The sequence below is a fragment of the Saccopteryx bilineata genome, chromosome 2 (assembly GCF_036850765.1).
Source record: "Saccopteryx bilineata isolate mSacBil1 chromosome 2, mSacBil1_pri_phased_curated, whole genome shotgun sequence".
Classification (NCBI taxonomy): Eukaryota; Metazoa; Chordata; class Mammalia; order Chiroptera; family Emballonuridae; genus Saccopteryx; species Saccopteryx bilineata.
In genome coordinates this window covers 200,939,069-200,960,202 of record NC_089491.1, presented here as the reverse complement: position 1 = coordinate 200,960,202, position 21,134 = coordinate 200,939,069, and the positions used below count along the sequence as shown (strand labels likewise).

The 21,134-nt window shown below is 37.6% G+C and overlaps 1 protein-coding gene across 1 annotated transcript in view; it reads right to left on the bottom strand.

Annotated features, from left to right (window-relative positions):
- Positions 1-2,568: 2,568 nt before the first annotated feature.
- Positions 2,569-21,134, bottom strand: part of DHX36 (DEAH-box helicase 36) — a 68,381-nt gene continuing 49,815 nt past the window's right edge. Inside the window, exons 21-25 of the mRNA XM_066259057.1 lie at positions 20,996-21,095; positions 20,813-20,903; positions 14,255-14,375; positions 13,490-13,642; positions 2,569-6,309 (exon numbers count right to left, since the gene is read on the bottom strand). Coding sequence (XP_066115154.1) covers positions 6,103-6,309; positions 13,490-13,642; positions 14,255-14,375; positions 20,813-20,903; positions 20,996-21,095 — 672 coding nt within the window. The 3' untranslated portion in view covers positions 2,569-6,102. The remainder of the gene's footprint in view (positions 6,310-13,489; positions 13,643-14,254; positions 14,376-20,812; positions 20,904-20,995; positions 21,096-21,134) is intronic.

Here is a 21,134-nt window from a genome sequence, read left to right as displayed (position 1 = left end):
CTTAAAACAACGATTAGAACACAACTCAATTTAAAAATGGGCAGAATTCTAGAAAACTCCCATAGATAAACCAATGGCAAATCAGCACAAAAAGATGCTCAAGATCATACTTCATTAAGAAATGTCACATTAAAATGAGATTACCACTACGTACCTACCATAATCCCGACAATACCAAACACTGGTGAGGAGGTGGAGTGACAGGAACTTGCATTCACTGCTGGTCAGAATGCAAAAGCCACTGGGAAGACAGTTTGGCAGTTTCTTACATGAGGCAGCAATCACAATCCTTGGTGTTTATCCAAATCAGTTGAAACCTATGTCCACATAAAAATCTGCACACAAATGTTTATAGCAGTTTCATTCATAATGGCCAAAGCTTGGTTATTTAAACAACTTGACAAACATAAATTTGACACCTTGGATAAATGGGCCAATTCACTGAAAACCACAAACTACCAAAACTCTAGTACTGTAACTACTAGATTGAATTCTTAATTTTAAAACCTGAAAAAGAAATATCCAGGTGCACATGGTTTCACTTAAGTCTTCCAAACATTTAAAGAATTAATACCAATTCTACACAATCTCTTTTAGAAACCAGAAGAAAAGTAACACTTTGAACTTACTTTGGGTCAGCATTATCTCACAAAATCTAGACTGGTATTCCCATGAACAGGGTGGCAAAAATCATAAAGTATTAATGCCAGCAATACATAAAATTATTACACATTGCAACCAAATGGAGTTTAATCCAGGAATACAAAAAAGGAATTCAATTTTTCAAAATCAGTGCAATCCACTAATTTAACAGGTAAAAGATGGAAAAAAAAGGCTATATCAATTGATGTAAAAAGAGTATTTGGAAAAAGTTGAAATTCATGGAAAAACACAACAAACTATGGTTAGAAATGATCTTAGATATTTAGCTGAGCATCAATTGTAGAAAAAACGTGGTTTATATGCCATGTCTTATTGTGTTGTTGAGAACGCGTATTTGTCATGTTAGAAGGACAGAATATATTTCACCCAAGACTTTTAGTATGTTGGCCTCCATCTGCATTCTTATTCCAGACTCTGGAAAAATGCTTCACTATCTTTGCTTAAAATCAAAAGTTGGCTTCTGGGAACAATTGAAAATAACCAAATAACTTAAGAGAAATAAAAGAAAATGGACTGAATGGAAGTATTAAAATGCCTAGAAAGTATAAAGTTAAAAGGCCTGGAAAAAGAGAAATCACTGAGGAATCACTAATTAAAGGAAAGCTTGGCTAAAATGAGTTGTATTCCCCAAGTGGTCTTCATTGTGTGATGGCAATATGGTACTCTGCAAGGATTCAGAAATATGTCATTATCTTCCACTTGAAAAAAAAAATTACTTGAAAATTCACACCAGACCATTAGACATGAATCAAAATTAAGAACTAGAAAAATGGTAGTCACAATTTAAAACAAGTCCCCTACTGAGGACCAATGGGATCTGTCATCTACAAGGAAGATTGCAATGCTTCTACATCTGCTGTCTTCCTTAGCTCCCAGGCCTTTACCCACATCAAGAATGCTTTGTCTCATGTCCTACTCTTTACCTCATGGTGGATATACAACCACTTGACATCAGCCACTTGACGCTCATGCTCCTCTCTTCTGGCACTTGAACACTGGCTTAACTCCATTTTACCAACCAACTTAAGAGTGGCACATGTTGTCATTTTCAGTATCAATGAATTGAGTAGTTTTTCACCTTTAAAATTCATAAAGAATCCTCCTCCTTAAGTCAGATATATTTCTAAAGCCCCAATTACTTAACATGAGATGGAAAATCAAAATACAAAGCCATATATACATGTAAGACAACTAAAGATAGCAAGTAAGCACATTAAGTGTGCTCATCATTGATCATTATAGAAATACAAAATAAACCATAATGAGCTGACTCCACATCCACTCAAGGCTGAAATAACCAAAGCAACAACAAATTATTATACAACTGAAAATATGAGTACATGGAAAGGATCTGAGTGAGATACTTTGAGCCACCATTTATTGCTGGTGGGTATGTAAAATGTAGTTGTCCCTCGCCATACTGCGGTTCACTTTTACGGTCTCACTGTATCGCAGATTTTAAAATGTATACATCTAATACTGTATCGTGGATGGATTTTTTGCTATATTGCAGGATTTTGTGGTATATAGGTATTTTTATATATTTATTATTTTAATTATTTTTGCGGTAAAATAAGCAAAATAACTGTGGGAAAAGTTTATAAGAGTGTGGGAGGGTTTGTAAAGCCTTAAAATATATATAAACAATAAAATAAGTATAAAGTCGCTGCTTTGTGGATTTTCACCTATTGCGGGGGTTCTGGAACCTGACCCCTGCGATAGACGAGGGACCACAGTAAAGCCACTTTAGAAATCAGTTGGCAGTTTCCTACAAGGTTAAACACACCATATGACACAACAGTCCTAATCAGGCATTTACCTGATTTACATTTTCTCATTTACAAAGAGAAATAAAAACATCTACACACAGACTTATATATATATGTGTCTATAGCAGCTGCATTTATTATAGCAAAAAAACTGAAAATAACTCAAAGGTCCATCAACTGGTAAATGAATAAAATAGTATTGTTTAGTTTAACAATAAAAAAGGAGCTAACAACTGATACGTGGAACAACATAAATATCTCAAAACCATTATGTTTAGGGAAAGAAGCCAGACACAAAAGACTACATATGATTCCATTTATTTGAAATTCTAGAAAATGCAAAACATTAGTGATCAAAAGCAGATCAATGGTTGTCAATAGAGTGGGGACAGGGGACTGACTACAACAAAGAACAAGGGAAACTTAGGCGATAGAAATATTTTATGTCAAGATTCTGGTGCTAGCAATTGCATAACTTCATACATTTAAAAAAAATCAGAATTATACACTTAAGTTGGCTTATTTTATTATATATATACCAAAAGAATGTAAATATATCAAAATGAGTAAAATACTTGTTAAATTTCTAAATATTCTACAATAAGGATGTATATTAAAATCAGGATAAAATGCCATTTAAAAACAACATAAACATGCTTCTACCACATGATTACAATTACTAAAAAATAAATATACACAAACTCAGAGCTAAAAAAGTGGAAGGAAAATTACCATTTACTTTGGGTTAGAGGGTACGAAAATAACTTTCTGCGAAAGCTTTTCTATAATTTCTAACTTTTAGGGTAGGTTTGTTTTAAAAATGTAGTAAGAGAAAGTCACTTGTAATAATTGGTGTAAATCAGTGATTTTCAACCAGTGTGCCACAAGAACTTTTAAAACACACAATACCTGACTATTTTAGTCAGGGGCACTGACCTCTTTTCCCTTAGATTGTCAAATTAAAAAAATGACAATGGCCAACATAACAATAGCCACCTGGTGTGAATGAATTAAAATTATATCCACTTTTTATCTTATTGGCAAAATATATATATTTTGGTGTGCCGCAGAATTTAGTAATTAGTTTGCATGCCATGAGATAAAAAAGGTTGAAAATTGCTGATATAAATACATCTTGGGTTTTTGCCCTAGTTAATGAATTAGGAAGGTGTCAGATGGACTCACTTTTCCATGATTATTCAGTGATTTCTTCTTTGTTTTTACCATGTTTCTGTTCAAGAGTTACCTTCAGTGTCACTCAAATTGGAAAGGCAGAGATTTTAAGTTAGTGCCTTATTCTTTAAAACTAACTGACAAATAGTTCTCAGACCTGGAATACATTTTCAACTTAGTAACACCTTATTTTGTAAACAAAAGAAACAACAAAAATAGCACCTTCAATTAAAATTTTCATCCTGACCAGCAGTAGAAAAGACAAATTGCGGGAGGTAACTGCTTAATTTCTTTGATAGCACATCTCTTAAAACAATTCCTCAGGAACATATTCCCCATTTATGAGACTAAATATTGGCTCGGTTTGCAAACATCGAACCAATTAACTAGTAACCTTTTTCTTGATAGATTTTTAAAATGCTTTCTGCCAAGACCATTTGGCTAACAGGACCTACTGGTCACCTTGAGTTTAGGGGTAAAACTAAAGTGCTACCTTATTGTGATATGACCCAATAGAGTGGTACTTTGAGATGCAAACAGACCAATATATGAATTTTTTTTAAGATACGAGCTGCAACTTGGTCCGTATTTTTGTTCAAGATCCGAGCAAAATTCGGAGATATGAGTCATGATTTGGGAAGCTGCCACTAGTTGGTGTGTTGGCGCACGGGTCCAGTATCAACAGTTTGATATACGAGTTGACTGACTTACGAACTCGGTTACAGTACAAATTAAATTCGTATCTCAAGGTACTGTATGAGAATCTGGTGAGAGACAAGTCACTCTGGCGAAACTAACCAAGAGATTGGACTTAGGACACACAGGACATTCAAAACCTTAGAAGGCAATGGTAGGTAGACACACATTCCCAGCAATGGGAACAGCACCTGAACCAATGATGTTAACAGATCGTAATGGCATTATCAATTAGTCTCAGTTATTATAAGATGAGATACTTTTTTCCTTTGGTTTCTTTGCATGTATTGGAAGGCACAATAAAATGTGTAGCTTTTAGGGTATGGCAGAATATTCTTGGTATGTTTTTTTATTCAGTATGTTCAGTACTACCACTTCCATACTTCTTATCAGGCATATGGGTCAAACTCTTAGTCACAAAATAAGTGGTAGAAAACAACACTCAGATAGCAACCATCAATGCTGAATAGTTTGTTTTTCAGTGAAAGGTTTATTCTACATGTAGGGAAGGCAGTTTGACTAGTTCAGCAGCTCACTAGCATTATCAAGAACTGATGATTTTCACCACCATCCCACTCAACCAACCTTGTGACCAAAATATGGCTACTGCAGTTCTGATTCAGACAAGATAATTTCCGAAGACAATAGAATTTTCTCCCTTTAGTCCATTAGTAGGGAAAATTAGATGCCCCTTGCAGATCTCTTTTTAGTTAACATTGGCCAGGACAGGTTCACATAGTCATGCCTTACCAGTTAGTTACTTATGAGGGGAGAAGACCACGCAAAGTTGACATCCTTAGGAATGAGGCTGCACAAAGGGGGAGCACTCGAACAAGTAAGCAAAAAGTGAGGGACAAGATGGCTGCTGGAGAGTAACCAGTATTTGTCACAACCGGGTATTGCTAAAAGCATACAGTACAAGTTACACTAACTTCAATGGCAAAAGGAAAAAGTAGCATGCAGAGTATGAAAAGAAGTGTAATAGAATGGACTATTATTAAAAAACATTTCAGGGACAAAAAATAACTAAGCTTTAGTGAGTATACTCTACATGCCAGACACTAGTCTATGCACTTTATGTACGTTAACATATTTAATCCGCACAATGGTCTCCTCTCATTTACAGATCGGGAAAAGGAAAGAGACGTGAAGCAACTTGCCCAAAGTGCCTGGTAGATGACACAGCTGCAATCTGAATGTGGGTAGTCAGACTCCAGGCTCAGGCCCCAGTTGCTACACTGTGCTGCACAGGTGATGTAAAAGGGGAATGAATATATTCTAAAAAGATATTTTTTTAAACAAATAAACCAAGGGAGAGGAGGAGATGTAGAGACCATGCCAAGAATTTAGCTGTGATATACACACTATATATTTTATTGAATATTGGGTTTTATTAGAACAAACGAACTGATTTCATTTTAAAAATGTGGTTAAAATTCCTATTTGACATTGCTTTTTGGCTAAGCATTCTATTTTTACCAGTTCTGTACTCAGTTATTATGGGCAAAACTAATTTTTTATAACAGAACAAAGGAATTTCTCAAGTGGTACAACACTCAATATATGTAAGAGGAATACTGCCAAAATGGGGACATGACCATAACAGAGACCAGAGAACATACTGTGATCAGAGAACACACTGTCTTTTATGGTCTATTTATAACAGCTACAGATAACACTGCTAACCTCATGCACACTAAGTTTTTACTACCTAAGGTTTCTACCTTATAAATGAAAATTATTCATGTCCCTGGGTTTGGCATCTAGCCAAAAAATGGAAAATGGCTGTCAAGTTGGATTTTCAGACCACCACAGAAAAGCTGTCAGCTGTAACACCATCTGGGTTCCGTGGTGGAAAGTTCCGAGGAATTGCCTTTTCCTGTGTTTTGATCAAGTCTGTAATTGCTGAGAGAACAGCACAGTCTCTGGATTTCATGTCATTCCAGTCTACAGGATGAGGACTTTCAATCTTCTCCTGCAGGAGGATATCTAGTTCCTTTCTCAATTCCTGTGGTTGGAAAAATTATACCAATTCAACAAAGCAGATCTAAAATAAGAATGTAATAAATACAAGCAATTGGCTGAACTTCGTAAACTATTACTATACAAAAGACTAAAATATTTAGTAAGCATCTAACTAAAGTAAAATTAAAAAATTCAAACTTCCATCTCACTTAGACATTTATTACAATGGTTGGTTGGTAACTACCTCAAAAAACCATTTGACAGATGCCAGCAGACAGAAAACATGCATTTCACTTGCCCATTCCTGCCACTCTCTCCTGCATTTTAACATAGGATCCCAGAACTTTGATGCAATGCTGAGGAAATGGGTAATCCCTGATTGACTAAAATTAATAGCTACCACTCAAACGAGAATGGAAACTACTAACATTAAGTTCAAGGTGGCAAGATGGCGATGGAGTAGGCGGACATTCCAACTTCCACCTCCCAGAACCAAAGTGGATTACAACTTTATTTTAAGAACAATCATCTGGAAAAACCAACTTTGGGCTAAATAAACCAAGAGAAATCTATAACCAAAGAACACTAAAGAAGCTACACTGAGACTGGTAGGAAAAGCAGAAACGTGGAGAGGCTGCCCAGCTCCCGGTGGCCCTGAAGGACTTGCGTGGTGATGGGGTTTTACTGAAGCGGGGAGGGTCCTGAGCCCCAGGAACGAAGCCCCAGCCTGCAACCCCGGAGCCTAGAAGAGTCATATGGATTATATTTAGCAGCCAAACAAGTCAGGATACTGTTTACGAGAAAGAGACAGATTTCTCAGACCCAGGATTTTTAAAGGGACCATGCAGAAAACCTCTCACAACCACTCACCAGGAGCTCCAGGGGACGGGGAGAGAGGAGAGTACCGGAGTAGCAGGAAGAGAGTGTAATCTAGGAGGCACAGGGAGAAATGCTTTGAGGGAAAGCCACCCTAACCCCTGGGCTGAGTCACTCCCCAAATCTGAAGTGAATATTTCCCCTGGAAACAGTAATACCAGCAAAGGGAAGCAGGACACCAAACAAGCTCTCCCGGGGCACTCAGAGCAGAGTTGCTTAGAAGCAGGAAGCCCGTAAGGGACAGTGTTGAGTGGTGAGGTCTGAGCTACAACGCCACCCCCACACTGCTGAGTGCTCGCAGGAGGGCAGGTGGCGGTGGAACGCGGGAACACGGTCCCATTGCCGGGGGTGGGGTGGAAACCTAGGAACCTGCCCAGGCTTGCAGCCCAGGAGCACCTAAGCAGCCCATGGGGGCGAGGCAGAGGCTGGGGTGCCCAAGGCTTGCAGACTGGGCATGCGCACGCAGTCCCACCCATGGAGGCAAGGCAGCAATCACAGCAATCACAGTGGTGGCCGGCATCGGCAATGCCCGTGTTTGAACGCCTGAGGCAGCAGCAGTGGTGGGGGCAGGCCTGCAAACAGACCGCACCTTGGGAACACAGAAGCCACACCCATTGGACTCCTGTGGCCACACCCTTCTGAGGGCTGAAAAGAAAAAAAAAAGCAAAATAAAATAAAATAAAAAAGGTTGGATAAACGAAACCTGAGGCTAAGGGACAAGACACATCCAATACCTTACTAACTCCTGATTTATAGTACTGAGCCCAACAAGTAGCCACCAATAAGAGGCGGCAGAAAGCGGATCTCCAGGAAACCTGAACATTTAAATGAACGTCCTCCAGGACAAAAGTAGATAAAATCCAGCCTAAGTAGATATTAACAATGGCACCTGGGCTCAGCAGAGGCAGCCACAGGATCTAGATCACCTGTTGCTCGAAAAAGATATAGATAAGGGCCAGTCATAGGCAGCAACCACCACTGGTCTGTGCCAGGCTCCAGCCAAAAAGGTCCAGGGAGGGCACATCCAGAGCTCAGATGTGGAAAGCATCAGTTAGGACCTAACAACCCTTGTTAGAGTGAAATCTTAAAGAAGGGCTACTCACACTTGACCCAGTGAAGATATATCAATAGAAAATGGAAAAGCGGCTCTACTAGTTAAGGAGACCACACCTCGAACAAGCCTGCAAACCACAAACAGAAACAATGGGAAGACAGAGGAACGTAAGCCATATGAATCAACAAAAAAAATTCCCAGAAAAAGACCTAGATGAATCAAATTACAAGTAATCAAATTACAAGATGCAGGGTTTAAAATAATGATTGTTAGGATGCTTAAGGATCTCAAAGCTACAATGGATGGACTTAATGAGCATGTATATAAAGAAATTGTAAGCATCAAAAAGGACTGTGAAATCATAAAAATAAACAGACAGAAATGACAAACACAATATCAGAAATGAAGACTGCACTACAAGAAATGAAAAGCAGGCTGGATGAAACAGAGGATCAAATCAGCAACTTAGGAGAGAAGATAAGCGAAAGCACAGAAGCAGAACAGCAAAAAAAAAAAAAAAAAGAGGATCAAAAAGGCTGAGGAAACTCTAAGAGAGTTCAGTGACAACATGAAGAGAAATAACATCCACATCCTAGGGGTTCCTGAAGAAGAAGAGAAAAAACAAGGGATAGAGAACCTGTTGGAAGAAATTATACCTGAAAATTTCCCTAAATTGATGTAGGAAAGAGTCATACAGGTTCAAGAAGCAAAAAGAACCTCATTAAAAAAGAACCTAAAGAGATCCACACCAAGACATATCATAATCAAAATACCAAAGCTAAGAGATAATAAAAGAACACTAAAAGCTACAAAGGAAAAACAGTCCATCACCTACAAAGGAGCCTCATAAGGAAGACATCAGACTTTTCAACACTTGAGGCCGAAGGGAATGGCAAGAAATATTCAAAGTAATGCAGAACAAGAACCAAGACTTCTTTATCCAGCAAGGCTATCATTTAAAATTGAAGGAGAAATAAAAAGCTCCCCAAACAAATAAACAAACAAAAAAACCTCAAGGAATTCATCACAACCAAAAGAATGCTGCAGGAAATGTTAAGGGGCCTGCTGTAGACAGAACAAAGCAGGAAAAAAATCTAGTAAAAGAGAAATGTCAATTTAAAGAAAAAAAATGGCAATAAACAACTACATATCAACAATAATCTTAAATGTAACTGGATTAAATGCTCCAATCAAAAGGCATAGGGTAGCTGCATGCATAAGAAAACTGGACCCATACATATGCTGTCTACAGGAGACACACCTCAAAACAAAAGATACACAAAGATTGAAAGTAAAAGGATGGAAAAAATTTTTCATGCAAATGGAATGAAAAGAAAGCTGGGGTAGCAATACTTATACCAGACAAAGCAGACTTTAAAACAAAGGCTATAGTAAGAGATTGAGAAGGTCACTACATAATGATAAAGGGAGCAATCCAACAGGAAGAGATAACCATTATAAATATCTATGAACCTAATATAGGAGCACCTAAATATATAAAGCAAACTTTGATGGACATAAAGGGAGAGATCAACAGCAATACTATAATTGTAGATGATTTCAATAACTCACATCACTGCATAGATCCTCAAGAAAGAAAATTAACAAAGAAACAGCAGAATTAGGGACACACTAGCTCAACTGGATTTAATAGATATCTTCAGAACCTTTCACCCTAAACCAGCAGAATATACATTCTTTTCAAGAGCTCATGGTACATTCTCTAGGATAGACCAGATGTTAGGGCATAAAACGAGCCTCAACAAATTTAAGAAGATTGAAATTATATCAAACATCTTCTCTCACCACAATGACATGAAACTAAAAATCAACTACAACAAAAAAACTAAAAAACACTCAAACACTTGGAAACGAAACAGCATGTTATTAAATAACAAATGGGTTAACAATTAGATCAAGGAATAAATAAATAAGTTCTTTGATACAAATGAAAATGAGCATACAACTCCTCAAAATCTATGAGACACAGCAAAAGCAGTCCTGAGAGGGAAGTTCGTAGCATTACAGGCATACCTTAAGAAGCTAGAACAAGCTCAAATAAACAACCTGGCAACTAAAAGAACTAGAAAAAGAACAGCAAGTAAAGCCCAGAGGAAGTAGAAGGCAGGAAATAATAAAGATCAGAGCAGAAATAAATGACATAGAGGCTAAAAAAACAATACAGAAGATCAATGAAAATAAGAGCTGGTTCTCTGAAAGGGTAAACAAGATCAATTAACCTTTAACCAGACTCACCAAGAAAGAGAGAGGACTAAAATAAATAAAATTAGAAATGAGAGTGGAGAAGTAACAACTGACACAGCATAAATACCAAGGATTATTAAAAAAAAAATACTATGAAGAACTGTATGCCAAAAAATTAGACAATCTAAGTGAAATAAACAAATTCCTTGAAAAATGTAATCTCTCAAAAATCAATCTGGAAGAATCAGAAAACATAAATAGACTGATTACAACAAATGAGATCGAAAGAGTTATCAAAAAACTCCCAAAAAAGAAAAGTCCTGGGCCAGATGGCTTCACAGGCAAATTCTGCCAAATATTCAAAGAAGAACTAACTCCTATCCTTCTCAAGCTATTTCAAAAAATTCAAGAGGAGGGAAAACTTCCAAGCTCCTTTTAAGAGGCAAGCATAATCCTCATTCCAAAACCAGGCAAAGACAACACAAAGAAAGAAAACTATAGGCCAATATCCTTGATGAATTTAGATGCTAAAATTCTCAACAAAATATTAGCAAACCGGATCCAGCAGTACATGAAAAAAAGTACACATCATGATCAAGTGGGATTTATTCTTGGGAGGCAAGGCTGGTATAATATATGCAAATCAATCAATATGATTCATCATATAAATAGAAAGAAGGAGAAAAACCACATGATAATATCAATAGATGCAGAAAAAAGCATTTGATAAAATCCAGCATCCATTTATGATCAAAACTCTCAGCAAAATGGGAATACAGGGAACATACCTCAACATGATAAAGGCCATCTATGACGAACCCACAGCCAACATCATACTCAATAGACAAACATTAAAAGCAATTCCCTTAAGATCAGGAACAAGGCAGGGGTGCCCCTTTCACCACTCTTATTCAGCATAGTTCTGGAAGTCCTAGCCATAACAATCAGACAGGAAGAAGAAATAAAACACATCCAAATTGGAAAAGAAGAAGTAAAACTCATTATTTGCTGATGATATGATACTGTACCTAAAAAACCCTAAAGTTGCAGTCAAAAAACTACTGCGCCTGATAGATGAATTCAGCAAAGTGGCAGGATATAAAATTAACACTCAGAAATTAGAGGCATTTTTATATACCAACAATGATCTGTCTGAAAGAGAAATTAAGAAAATAATCCCCTTCACTATTGCAACAGAAAAATTAAGTATCTAGGAGTAAATTTAACCAAGGAGGTTAAAGACTTGTACTCAGAAAATTATAAATCATTGATAGAAGAGATCAAAGAAGATACAAACAAGTGGAAGCATATACCGTGCTCAGGGTTAGGAAAAATAAACATCATTAAAATGTCTATATTACCCAAAGCAATTTATAAATTCAATGCAATTCCTATTAAAATACCAATGATATACTTCAAAGATATAGAACAAATATTCCAAAAATTCATATGGAACCAAAAGAGAACACGAATAGCCTCAGCAATCTTGAATAGGAAGAATAAAGTGGGTGGTATCACATTTCCTGATATCAAGTTATACTACAAGGCCATTGTACTCAAAACAGCTTGGTAGTGGCATAAGAACAGGCATATAGATCAATGGAACAGAACAGAAAACCCAGAAGTAAACCTGCACCTTTATAGACAATTGATATTTGACAAAGGAGGTAAGAGCATACAATAGAGTAAAGAGTCTCTTTAACAAATGGTGTTGGGAAAATTGGACAGCTACCTGCAAAAAAATGAAACTAAACCACCAACTTACTCCATTCACAAAAATAAACTCAAAATGATAAAAAAAACTTAAATGTAAGCCGTAAAACCATAAGCATCCAAGAAGAAAACAAGCAATCTATTTGCTGATTTTTCTCCACGGGGAAGTGAAATAAAAGGATAAACAAATGGGACTATATGAACAAAATAAAAAGACAAACCACACAATGGGAGAACATATTTGACAATATGTCTGATAAGGCATTAATAAAATGTATAAAGAACTTCTAAAACTCAACACCAAGAAGATAAACAATCCAATCAAAAAATGGGCAAAAGAAATGAACAGACAGTTCTCCAAAGAGGACATACAGATAGCCAATGGGCAGATGAAAAAATCCTCAACATCACTAATCACTAGAGAAATGCAAATAAAAACCACAATGAGATATCACCTCACACCAGTCAGAATGATGCTCATTAACAAAATAACACATAATAAGTGCTGACAAGGATGTGGAGAAAAGGGAACCCTCCTGCACTGCTGGTGGGAATGCAGACTGGTGCAGCCACTGTGGAAAACAGTATGGAAATTCCTCAAAAAATTAAAAATGCCTTTTGATACAGCCATCCCATTTTTAGGAATATATCCCAAGACCACCACATCAGTGATTCAAAAGAAGAAATGCACCCCATGTTTATGGCAGTGTTGTTTACAATAGCGAAGATCTGGAAACAGCCCAAGTGTCCATCAGTGGACGAGTGGATTAAAAAGCAGTGGTACATATATACTATGAGGCCGTGGAAAAAAAGGAAATCTTACCTTTTGCAACAACACGGATGGACCAGGAAACTATTATGTTAAGTGAAATAAGCCAGGCAGAGAAAGAAAAATATCATATGACCTCACTCATTTGAGGATTCCAATGAACAATATGAACTGAGGTACAAAATAGAGACAAGAGGTGGGATCAAAGGGACCAGAGGGAAAGTGGACAGAGGGAAAAGGGATGAGAGGATGGGATCAGAGAAGGGAAAGAGATTGGTGAAATTATATACACATAACACAACCTTATAGAGAGCAGAAAAGCAAATCCTGGAGGGAAAGGGGGAGGGCGTTGTGGCGAGGGGGAAAGGAGGATGTTGTGGGGAACATGGGGGAGGGAGGATGCATTTGGGGGGACACTAGAATCTATGTAAAAACAATAAATTAAAATTTAAAAAAACATTTGAAAAATATGAATTTCTCAACACTATTTGCTGTGCTGAAATATATCAAGAAATGACAAAACATATAACATCTGGAACAAAACCACAACACAACACACTACCCTGCATGCAGATTCAAATACAATCGGGTAAATCAGTCGGTCACCTTGACAAGATGGGCAATTCTTGCTGGAGACTGAAAGACAATCCACTCATCCACAGCGATAGTTTCCTGATCATTATCCTTCTGGATGGAAATATCGCCTCCAAAGAACAAAAGACAGTATGGGGAAACCTCTGTGCAGTCATACAAGTATATCTATGAGAATTAAAGTAAATTAATAAATACATTAAAGAGTCTCAATTACTGCCACATTAATTTAATACTACCAGTATCAATCCTTCTAAAATAGGTATTACCCTATTACTATAATTTCAGAGACTAGTTTTGAAGGAATACATTTTAAATGAGCCATTCTTTATTCAGAGAACACAGGAGTTTTATATTTTTGTTTCATTTCAAACAATAGTATTATTCTTTAAACAAAATATTTCAGAGTGACAATCACTAATGTAATTGAAATTATTTCTACAGATATATAAACAGAATCCCACTTAAGATTCTGACTACTACTTATAGGATATATTGATATGCCAACAAAATTCTTTGCACTGTGTAAACTCCTATATATCAGAAAATGCCAGTACTTCCTAAAAGCACACTATGAAAGAAAATTAGACAAATCAAGTAACTATCCCAACTAATTAAAATACAAAAATGGATCATGACAGAACTGCACATTTAAAAGTATAGGTTATTTGTTTGAATAAGGTATAATTCATGCCAAATTCTGTTTATATTTATGAAAACGACACCATTATATAAAATAGAATACTAACATTCAGATCCATGATCACCTTATTTACTTACACTACTTGTTCTCATCTTCAGGTGATAGATAAGCCAGTTGTAGTGAAACTCTGTTTGCTCCACATTAACGGATTTAGGATGAATAGCAACTAATCCATCAGTTTTTGTGTAAACTTTCACCCTTCAGAAAAGGTAAAATGTAATAATTTGTTGTTTTTTTTTAATTCTTAGAGATTCCAAACCAATTCCAGAATAAAAAAAAAACCCAAAAACCAGACAAGTTCAGTTTACTTTTGCAATATAAATTTACAAATTTATATTTGAGGACATAATTTTATTTTAATAAAACATGAAATATTATTAGCTAACTGTGAAATCAGACATCAAATCCTCTTCTTGAAGGTATAATTACTCAACTCATTAGAAAGGTGACAAAATATTCCTTATGTTTCTACTATACCACTGAAGGGCAAAGGATGAAATAAACAGCTGAAATACTTAAAAGTGATTCAGAACAGAACAATCTCTACATAATACTGTCATTTATGATACTAACAGCCCTCAAAGTACAGAATAACTTTGTGAAATGATCAATTAAAAATTTCACCGGTTATGCACACAGATGAATATAAAAAATTTAGAATGTTGTTTAGAAGGGACTTTATATACAACTGACTTTTAAAAACCTATTCTAAAATATGTTCTCCGTGGTCTCACATTCATTCAAATCCTCCATTTTCAAAACAGGAATACTTGGAATAAATGTACTTTAACACAGCTACACTTTAGCCTCGTCATTCCCAGGGGTCTTTTCTTGATAGTCATAAAATCTTTCCTCAATTCTGCTGAAGTTTCAATTATTATTATTCAATAGGGAGATATTTGGTGGTTTATTTTTAAATTGTCAATAGTAACTGCCTGCATAAATGCTGGTAATTCACTAATCCTTCCTAATTGTTTTTATTTATATTTTATTTTTCAATTAGAGTTCACATTCACTATTCTGTGTTAGTTTTGGATGTACAGCACACACACTCTACAGCAGGGGTCCCCAAACTATGGCCCGCGGGCCAACGGCCTTTTACCCGGCCCCCGTCGCACTTACGGGGATTCAGCTGGTTCCCTGATTCATTTCAATTGTAAGCGCTCTGGCGCTTACAATTGAAATAATGCACCTGCCGCTATACAGGAACTCTCTTTCCTGTATTGTGCTCGGCGCTCACTGTCCTACCTAGATGTTCACGTCACGACATTGTAGCACGCGACGTTCGTATCTAGGCCTGACAGACTGAAGACCGAGGCGCCGGGTCCACAGCGCGGAAGCGGCTGCCGCACTAGGTAAGTCTATTTTTTATTTATTTTTTAATTGGATTTTAAAAATGGACCTACATTGTGGGCAGAGACCTGAACCTACATGGGAGGCAGAGACCTGGATCTACATGGGGGGCAGAGACCTAGACCTACATGGGAGGCAGAGACCTGGACCTACATGGGAGGCAGAGAACTGGACCTACATGAGGGGCAGAGACCTAGATCTACATGGGGGGGGCAGAGACCTGGACCTATATGGGGACAGAGGGCATGGCTCTACATAGGGGGCAGAGGGCATGGACCTACATTGTGGGCAGAAACCTGGACCTACATGGGAGGCAGAGGCCTGGACCTACATGAAGGGCAGAGAGCATGGGACCTATATGGAGGAGTAGAGAGCATATATATATATATATATATTGGTATTTAACTATTATCAATTTGGAATCCCTAGGAAACAATGACGTCAAGAAAGAGAAAAATTGACTCAGAGTGTAGGATATTCAAAGAACAGTGGACTTATGATTACTTTTTCATGCAGTACAAGGAAAGAGCTGTGTGTTTGATATGTCAGAATATAGTGTCTGTGTTCAAAGAGTATAATTTGCGTTGACACTATCAAACTCAACATAAAGATAAATATGATTGTTTGGTTGGAGATGTGAGAAAAGATAAAATATTAAAACTGAAAAATTCATTGTCAACTCAGCAAAATACTTTTGTGAAGCAGAAGCAGCTAAATATTTCATCACTGCGAGCAAGTTTTCAAGTTGCCAAGCTAATAGCGTGCGCTGGCAGACCATTCATGGAGGGAGAATTTGTTAGAGTGCCTTCTTTCTGTTGCCAAAGAGATGTGTCCAGAAAAGGCACACTTATTTAGTACAGTTAGTCTTTCAGGATCTACAATAACACGAAGGATTGAAGAAATGGGGGACAATTTGCATCAGCATTTGCAAAACCCTGCGAGAAAACTTTATTTTTCCTTGGCACTCGACGAGAGCAATAATGTTCGTGATTCTGCACAACTTCTAATTTTTATTCGTGGGATGAATGACAATTTCGAAGTCACAGAAGAGCTTGCTGCACTGCAAAGCATCAAAGGAACAACTACGGGAGAGGATATCTATGAAAAGGTTTCCCAAACTGTGAAGGATTTGGAGCTGGACTGGGCTAAACTATCCAGTGTGACAACTGATGGTGTGCCTAGTATGGTGGGGCCTAAGAAAGGAGTAATTGCTCGCATTAACCTAGAGATGGACAAACTTAACCATTCTTATCCAATAGCCATACACTGCCTCATCCACCAACAAGCGTTATGTAGTAAATCACTGAAGTGGGACTCTGTTATGAAAATTGTGGTACATTGTGTTAACTTCATTAGAACTAATGCACTAAACCACAGGCAATTTCAGGAATTTCTGTCTGAGCTAAATGTGGCCTATGAAGATGTTCTGTACTACACCGAAGTCCGTTGGCTGAGTTGAGGGAGAGTTTTGAGACATTTCTATGACTTACTTCCACAGATTATACAGCTTTTATGTTTTCAAAAAACAAGGAAGTACCAGAGCTCAATGATGCAGAATGGAAATGGCACCTCGCCTTTCTGACAGATGTTAACAGAGCTACTCAACAGTTTCAATGTGCAACTTCAAGGAAAAGGGAAGCTCATCTGTGATATGCAATCACATGTAAAAGCATTTGAAGTAAAATTAGGCCTCCTTATTAAACAAGTGAAGGAGGAAAATTTCTGCCATCTCCCCTTAACTCAAAATCTGTTAGCGGAAAAACCCTTGATTGCATTCCCAAAAGAAGTATGTGTGGATTCACTGGAAAAGTTGCAAAAGGAGTTCCAATTTAGATTTAAAGAGCTTCATCTCCATGAACAGGACATTCAGCTTTTCCGTAACCCATTTTCTATTGACATTGAAAATGTGGATTCAATTTACCAAATGGAACTGAGTGAACTGCAGAATTGTGACTCTCTGAAACACATTCAAGTCAAACAACTTGCCTAATTTCTATGCCTCTCTCTCATCAGAGACATATCCTAATATCAGGAACTATGCTCTTAAAATGTCAAGAATTTTTGGCAGCACTTATGACTGCAAACAGACATTTTCTAGGATGAAAAATTTAAAATGTCCAACCCGATCTAGACTAACCAATGAACACTTGCATCATTTGTTGTGGCTAGCAGTGACAAATATGGAACCGGACATTGACTATCTGATTAGCCAAAAGCAAGCCCATAGTTCCCATTGAAATGTTGGTAAGTTTGTTGATTAAAATTTACTTGTTCTTTATTTTACATATTGTATTTGTTCCTGTTTTGTTTTTTTACTTTAAAATAAGATGTGTGCAGTTTGCATAGAGATTTTCATAGTTTTTTTTTAGTCCAGCCCTCCAACGGTCTGAGGGCCAGTGAACTGGCCCCCTGTGTAAAAAGTTTGGGGACCCCTGCTCTACAGTGTTCTCTAATGTTTCCAGGACCCACCTGGCACCATGCGTAGTTATTGCCATGTTACTGACTATATCCCATGATGTATTTACATCCCTGTAACTGCTTTTTAACTCCCAATTTGTACTTCTCTCTTTTTTTTTTTTTTTTTTTGTATTTTTCTGAAGTTGGAAACAGTGAGGCAGTCAAACAGACTCCCGCATGCACCCGACTGGGATCCACCCGGCATGCCCACCAGGGGGCGGTGCTCTGCCCATCTGGGGCGTTGCTCTGTTGCAACCAGGGCCATTCTTGCGCCTGAGGCAGAGGCCATGGAGCCATCCTCAGTGCCGAGGGCCAACTTTGCTCCAATGGAGCCTTGGCTGCAGGAGGGGAAGAGAGAGAAAGAGAGGAAGGAGAGGGGGAGGGGTGGAGAAGCAAATGGGCGCTTCTCCTGTGTGCCCTGGCTGGAAATCGAACCAAGGACTCCTGCACGCCAGTCTGACGCTCTACCACTGAGCCAACCGTCCAGGGTCCAATTTGTACTTCTTAATCCCTTCAGTTCTTTACCCCAGTCCCTCAATTCCCCTCCCCTCTGCTGACCGCCAGTCCAGTCCACTCTCTGTGTCTATGAATGTTTCAATTGTTTATTTTGTTCCTCAGGTTCCACATGTAAGTGAAGACATATAAGAGTACCTTTTCGTACTTCCAGGAATTCATAATACTTCTATCAAAATCACAGTCATGAGTCATTCAGAATAAAATCACTGCAGCCAATTTAACCAATGCCATACTGCAACCATGCATCACTACAGCAGCAGAGACTGGCAGACTTTTCCATATGGGACCAGAAAAAATATTTTAGGCTTTGTGGGCCCTATGATCTCTGTCACCGCTACTCAACTCCATTAGTGTAGCATGAAAGCAGACACAGACAACATGTGAATAAACAGGCATGGTGGCTATGTTCCAATGAAAATGTATACAAACATTGGCCAGTATATCAAAATTTGCTGACCCCTAGTCTAGACCAAAACAAAACACCAATCCAAAGAGACCTACATTTTTTTTTTCATAAAGCCTTCCTAGGACAGCAAGGGATATATAAAAATGTTTGCATTTCAAAGAGTCTCTCTGTGTAAGGTTACCTGTAAAGTTAGGGATATGAAGAAGAATTTGTCAAAAATTCTGGGATCACTCAAAATGTGCACAATCCAGCCACAATGATTAAAATTCATGTTATGCATAATCTTATGCCTGAGAATAGAGTTTCTGAGCACCTGCATTTTTGATATGTAGAATTTATTGCTGTGAGGGGCTGTCCTCTGTATTATGGTATGCATAGTAGCATTCCATTCTATTAATTGGCCTCTATTTATTAGATGCTATAGTACCACTACAGTTATAACCACTACAAATGTCTACAAATAGGGTCAAATATCCCAAGTAAAATAAAAAACTCAGTTGAGAACCAATGCCCTTATAACAATGTCTGTGCTTTATCTTTGAGGTGTTTATTTTTTATGTTTATAATCATAGGGGATATAGCTTTTTTATTTAATAGCAGCTCAAATATTTTATGTTACTACACAATGCCTGTTTTGTATGCGCAGCTAACAGGAAAGTCATATAATATGGTATCATAAAACCATAATTTCCCCATTGCTACTAGACATGTATATAGTTTACAATAATATAGCTTCTAAAATTTTTTGGAATTTTTTTTGGGGGGGCTATTTTTCCAAAGTGAGAAGCAGGGAGGCAGACAGACAACCACATGCACCAGACTGGGATCCACCCAGCAAGCCCACTAGGGGGCAGTGCTCTGCCGATCTGGGCAGCTACTCTGTTGCAACCAGAGCCATTCTAGCGCCTGAGATGGAGGCCATAGAGTCATCCTCAGTGCCTGGGCCAACTTTGCTCCAATGGATCCTTGGCTGCAGGAGGGGAAGAGAGGGACACAGAGAAAGGAGAGGGGGAAGGGTGGAGAAGCAGATGGGTACTTCTCCTGTGTGCCCTGGCTGGGAATTGAACAAGGGACTTCCACACGCTGGGCTGATGCTCTACCACTGAGCCAACCAGCCAGGGCCTAGAATTACTTTCTATGCCTCAAATTAATATAGTCACATATGAATCCACTTGGCCAGTAACTATTTTAATGACTGTTGACACATAATTCTAAACTACAGTACCTTTCAAAATGATGGCAACAATTCACATACTATTAACCATTGTGACTTTCAGTTTCTCTTTCCTCACTAGCTCATTTACTAGGCAAAAATATGCCACATTCTCTCCAATTACTACTAAGGCTAACTCTATTTGTCCATATATTTAAAACTCATACCTTATTTTTCAAAATACTAAAATCATAATTTTATTCAAAGAGACATATTACAAAATTATGAGTGAAGGGAAAATCCTGAAGCAAAATCTATTTTAAGCAATGTCCATCTGGCCCTTTTGTGTTTTTTTTTTGTGTCTAAAAGTGATGCACCTATTAAAATTTAAGATAGTGGTCTTATACAGAACTTGATATAATATAGCTACAAATAACCACCACTCACATCACATTTCTGAGCTTCTGACAAGACTCTAATAGCTGCCTTACTTTCTCATATTTACACTGTGATTGTATCTATTAACATAGACGTAGGTGATAGAAAGCTGATGCCAGGAACGTGCTATGGGGGAAAAGTCATGCCTGTTAAAATGTTTGCTTTCTCGTAAATGATCAAAAGTAAAAGAAACAAGAACATGGCCCAAATGTGAACAAAGAGGTATGTACAACATGAGCCCTGTTGCATTATAGGATTTTAAAAGTTTAAGGAGATAATTACAAGTAATTCATAATAATCTTCAATGCTTACATTTTTCTTTTTTTACCCAAATTTAGTCGGATTTTAGCAACTTTGGGATATAAACCAGCACAGATGACAGCTTTAATTATCTTCTCATTATCTATTAGGGGTTGGAGGGCAGAGAAAAAAAAGAGTAAAATACCGATACAATAGACAACAGCAGCAACTTATTTACATTGTTTTCTGCTTTACCTGAATTGATATTAGATTTTGGATCTTTAGGATCTCTACTGTTTACAAATCCAGCTCCGAGAAGATGCTCAGCAAACTGCCCTTTCATGTTATGCAGCATCTAGAGAGCAATGGTTAACAAACAGAACTAGAAAACCTT